Raw genomic sequence first — 5,046 nt, forward strand, 5'->3', positions numbered from 1 at the left:
AAGTATATTTTAGGTATTGGGTAACCAAAACCCGATCCGAATTCGATGCGTGTTTATCCAAAATCCGATCCGAATGCTAAAAATACTCCAATGGGTTTAGAACCCCTTTATCGAAATACCTGAAGGTCCGAAATACCCAAAAATCCAAAATATCCGACCCAAACCCGAATGGGTATCCGAATGCCCAAGACTAAATCCTATAATGATTATAGCATAATCACCAACTGGTCTTCCCTACAATAGATTACCACTGCGAAATTCCGACCATTGGTGGAAATTGGAGAAGATATTTGTCTCGAAAAGCATAAAAAGTTTACCAAGAAAGAATCTTCATCAAATCCACATGACATCGTTAAGCTTTTTTTTATAGGTATTTTTTTAGCCTACAAAATTAACTTAATAATACTAAATATATTTTTTTTGGTTTTGTTATCGTTGAATTATCCTGAGATTGTGTGCCTTAGACGATCAAGCTTTGCGGACAATGGAACGTCTCTCTCGCTGGTACTCAACTTCACCTCTCTGGTGCATTATTAACAAAGCCCTCCTCACCTGCAATTTTTACATTCACCTACTCAAACCCCTAGTCGGTTTACTGAAAATTAAACAACAAAGATGTTAGCTTAGGTACCATTGAATCGTTCATTCCCATCCTAGCCAGATCTTCTATAAGTCTTCTCTCTGATAACCGAGCTCCAATCCCCATTCTTCTCTTTATCTGTGTTTCAGCTTGCTGTTTTTCACACCAAAACAATCGAGTGATTACATCTCCAACCAAAATCTAAACATATGACTGATTATTTCTTCCCACAAGAACTAACCTTGATCTCATTAGCCATTTCGCCTGTTATGTTTATCTGTTGATTTATCCCTGATCTTGCTGCATCCATGGTTGAGGTATCAAAAAGTTTAAAGGCTTTGCCTACATCATCTTCTGTGGCCTCGTGTGACCTGACATATTTAACAATGTCAATGCACGGCACATCCCATCAAATTTCAGGAATCTCAATGTTCATAAGATTACTTACAGTCTCATTTTTGCAAGTGACTCACTCAGTCTGATAATAGCTTCGAGTTGTCTCACTGTGATAGGTATCGGAGCAGCCTCTCCTGTTTCATGTGCACGTCTCTTCATATCCTGTTTAACGGAAAATTTTATATTGAGAGACCCAACTTTTTATTTATTTCTTTTTATCATCTTATTGTCAAATGTTCTAATGTGATGACATTTACCATTCTGATCGTGACATATTTCTGCTGCAGAATCTCAGCAGCGGCTTTTGAGAGACGGGGATGGCACCTTGCCCGACAGTATTGTATATACCTAATGTGACAAGACCATTATATTTTTAAGTCATAGTTTCGAATAGAAATATGCAAGAACAAGTTGTCTTGACGAATGAAATCATACCTTTTGAGCCAATTATCTTCTTTAGCATCTGTGTTTTCACCCGAAAATTTTTCCGCAGATGCATGAACCCTTATAATATGGCTGGCTATTTCCTGTCAAATGATAATTCCAACATTAATCATGTCAACCTATGCGAGCAACGAAGCAAACTTTCTCAATCACAGTGATCTACGTGGTTAATCTCTGTTTCTCTCTGTACTACATTAAATTTCTGAAAGAAGTGTTTCTTTTCTTGCTTACCCTGTCTTGAGAATATTTCCTGATGTCCTTGACAATGAAGATAAGATCAAATCTAGAAAGAATGGTTGTTTGCAAATCAATATTGTCCTGTGCAGTCTGCAAACCCAAAAAACCGTCGCTAAGTATATTGCAAACAAGAATCAGGAAAACATCATGTTGACAAAAATATCAGATTTCAAACCTTAAGGTCATCATATCGACCAGATGGCGGGTTAGCAGCAGCAAGCACCGAGGTTCTAGAGTTAAGGACAGTTGTTATTCCAGCTTTTGCAATGGAGATTGTCTGCTGCTCCATTGCTTCATGTATAGCAACCCTAGAAAAATTATAAACAAAACATTCCATCACTCAACTCATCAAGAAGAATTGGATTCATCAACACTACGATTCAGATTTGAGTTACCTATCTTCCGGTCTCATTTTGTCAAATTCATCAATACACACGACTCCTCCATCAGCCAAAACCATAGCACCACCTTCAAGATAGAACTCTCGCTGCAGAGAACATATTGTGTAAAATAACTGAGAATCTGTCACAGTAAACTAATTTTGAACATCTCATATAACAGAAAGAAAAAAAAGAGAATGTGGCAGAAAAACACTGGCGAACATAAGACATACTGTGCTGCTATCTCGAATCACCGACGCCGTGAGCCCAGCAGCCGAAGAACCCTTTCCAGATGTATAAACAGCTATTGGAGCCGTCTTCTCCACAAATTTAAGAAACTGGAAAGAGATAAAAAAAAAAAAAAGCATATTGGGTTTCAACATGTTAGCTACAGGTGTTGAGTATACCAATGAACTTTTGTAAGGACTGTAATTTAACACTAGAACAAAAGGATGTAAGATGAATATCGGGCTAATAAGAGAGGCATAGAAAATATAAAAACACTACCACTCTTCTTTTAAATCATTGATACAAACCTGTGATTTTGCAGTTGATGGGTCTCCCAGAAGCAGAACATTAATATCACCTCTTAGTTTCACTCCATCCGGCAGGCTCTGAATTGAAGATAGAAATGTATATAAATCTGTCAAAAATACATCCAAGTGTACAGAAAATGAAAACTGAAATCGCAGTCACCTACCTTCCTTGATCCTCCAAAGAGAAGACACGCCACTGCTCTCTTCACATCCTCATGACCAAAAATAGAAGGAGCGATCTTGGTGCAAATGTTTGCATATACATCTTGACTATCACCAAACTTTTTGAATTCTTCCTCCTAACGTACGAAAGACAAAACTGATAAATGAAATTGTACAACAAGGCTGCATAAAGCGATGTTCCAAGCAGGCCTAAATGGTTTATGCTAAACTAAAAGCACAAAAGCACAAAGTAGTTTTACTGAACACCATCACAGTCACTTGGGAGTTGTACAAAGAAGAAAATTTCATAAGGCCAACAGCAACACAAGGCATATTTGGTTTTTAGTGATGAACTAGAATATTGACAGCCCAGTAATCAGAATAGCTCAGCTACGATGACTTTATAGTTCATTGTGAAACAATAGCAATATTATAGGCTATAAAATGAAAAAAGGAAAAAAAAAAAAGATCCAAATGATGCAATACTAACTTCGTCAGGAGTGAAGTTGGAAGGGCCACGAGAACTCGCTTCATTTGTGTCTTCCAATCCAACAACTCTTATGTAAGGCTGTCGAATTGCAACTGCACCTTTATGCCTACATAAGAAGGTTAACAAATAAGTTCATTACTATTGGTGCAACTTTACTAGAAAACAATCTACACTCTCATTTGACATAAACTAAAAGCTTACGAGTTAGCTGATGATGAAGCTTGGAAAATGCTGTAGATACCCATTACTGTCAGTCTGGTTCCAGGTACAATTGTTTGTACAAGATGACGATCAACTGAGAGAAGCATATTCCTTGGAAGTTCTCCAGTAGGAACATCCTTCAAAGTCAGAAGCATTTCATATAGAACTGCTTACACTGAAAAATAATACAGATAAAAAAAGAAGCAACAGATATATACCTCCGGATTCTCCTGTAGCTTTAATGTCTGCTGATCAACATACTGGCTCCTATCAGGAACCACCATCCATGGATCAAGAGGGCAAGGTTCTTCCCCAGGCTAAACAAAATCCAATTGGTCTTATCAAAACTCAGGATAACTACAAACATAGATTACCAACGAATCAAAGAAATCTTACAAGTACCTGTGGAATATTATCACATGATCGAGGAACAATTGCCCCACCAAGACCCGGGCGACATGGAACTTCCCTTGTTTTTTTACAATTCTTACATACTAAAAATACGTAAGTGGCCTTTGCTTTCACTCTCGAAGCTGCAATGCTGATCCCAGAGATTTTAACCAATTTTGAGATGTACTGGGCCTGTGGAAAGCTAAAGTAAATCTCCAGACTAAAAGAAAACACATAACAGATAACATTTAAATCAGACTCTAATAAAAACAAAGACATACCCCAAGTAACCGCATTGACACTGGATCCTCTCTTGAAGTCAGTAAAATCTGAACATCCTTTGGCAAAGGTTCCTCCATTTCCCCTCCCTCATTAGCTTCCCTCATTTTCAATCCAGCCAAAACTTCACCAGCTGCTTTCTCAAACTGCAATATAAATGATTGATTAGTGCCAACTTTTCACAGATCTGACCAAGAAATCTCTCATGTGCAAATAGACACTCGTAAACTGAAAAATTATGAATCTTTCTGTAACACTCAAAACACAAATGTTTTTCCAAGGCCTGTAAACATGTCTATAAGAACTAAATAAGCAGTACAGAGCTTGATTAAGCCAAAATTTTCTAAACACTAAGAAATCTCATAAAAACACCAATACTTTTAGGAACCCTAATATCTTTAATTCAAACGGTGAAGAAGAATTGCGGTCATACCACAGGGAGATAATCAGCAGGAGCGGATCGGATTAAAGACGGGAGATCAGAATCGAAGGCCAGGAGATCTTCGAGGTGGACAAGAAGTCTCTTAGGGTTATCGATGAGAGCTTCTCTGTAAGGGAAGCAGTTCTGCTCGATCTCGAAATTTCGAATGAATTCCTTAAATTTGGTTAAGACGGCATGGGGGCTGACGGTGGCGGCGTCCCCGGCCTCCGGGAACTGCGGCTGGTCGCTGAAGTAAACTGCGCCTTCGTCCCAACCTGACATCTTTGATTCGTCTCTGTATCTCTCTCTCGAAAGTTATGAGGGAAAAGGGGTTTTTACTCGCGATGACTTTTGGAGGGAAGAGGGTGGCGGGAAAACGTTGGGCCGGGCCCAAATGACCTATGAACGGATTTGGTTGGTTGGGTTTGCTTATTTTGGGTAGATCTAAATCTAGATAGTAATTATTTGAATCAGCCGGATATGGATCCGGATCCTAATGACATTTAAAAAATGTGGTCCGATATCTGGAT

General features: G+C 38.5%; 1 protein-coding gene across 1 annotated transcript; it reads right to left on the minus strand.

Annotated features, from left to right (window-relative positions):
- Positions 1-289: 289 nt before the first annotated feature.
- Positions 290-4,829, minus strand: LOC104773267 (DNA replication licensing factor MCM5). Its single transcript, XM_010497844.3, has 18 exons — positions 4,529-4,829; positions 4,098-4,241; positions 3,829-4,008; positions 3,645-3,743; positions 3,427-3,563; positions 3,226-3,331; positions 2,738-2,872; positions 2,574-2,651; positions 2,271-2,375; positions 2,053-2,144; positions 1,833-1,965; positions 1,652-1,747; positions 1,412-1,503; positions 1,234-1,324; positions 1,029-1,138; positions 822-951; positions 632-733; positions 290-552 (listed from the first exon to the last, which is right to left on the minus strand). The coding sequence occupies exons 1-18, from the start codon at positions 4,796-4,798 to the stop codon at positions 469-471; spliced, it is 2,184 nt and encodes a 727-aa protein (XP_010496146.2). The 5' UTR covers positions 4,799-4,829; the 3' UTR covers positions 290-468.
- Between the last annotated feature and the right edge of the window lie 217 nt (positions 4,830-5,046).

Source organism: Camelina sativa, chromosome 1 (genome assembly GCF_030686135.1).
Source record: "Camelina sativa cultivar CO46 ecotype springtype chromosome 1, ASM3068613v1".
NCBI classification, from domain to species: Eukaryota; Viridiplantae; Streptophyta; class Magnoliopsida; order Brassicales; family Brassicaceae; genus Camelina; species Camelina sativa.

Coding starts and splice junctions, on each gene's coding strand:
- LOC104773267 (XM_010497844.3), bottom strand. CDS start 4,798: ATGTCAGGTTGGGACGAAGGCGCAGTTTACTTCAGCGACCAGCCGCAG. Junction 2,145..2,270: donor TGATTCGAGATAGCAGCACA/GTATGTCTTATG, acceptor TGTTCTCTGCAG/CGAGAGTTCTATCTTGAAGG. Junction 734..821: donor AAATGGCTAATGAGATCAAG/GTTAGTTCTTGT, acceptor TGTGAAAAACAG/CAAGCTGAAACACAGATAAA.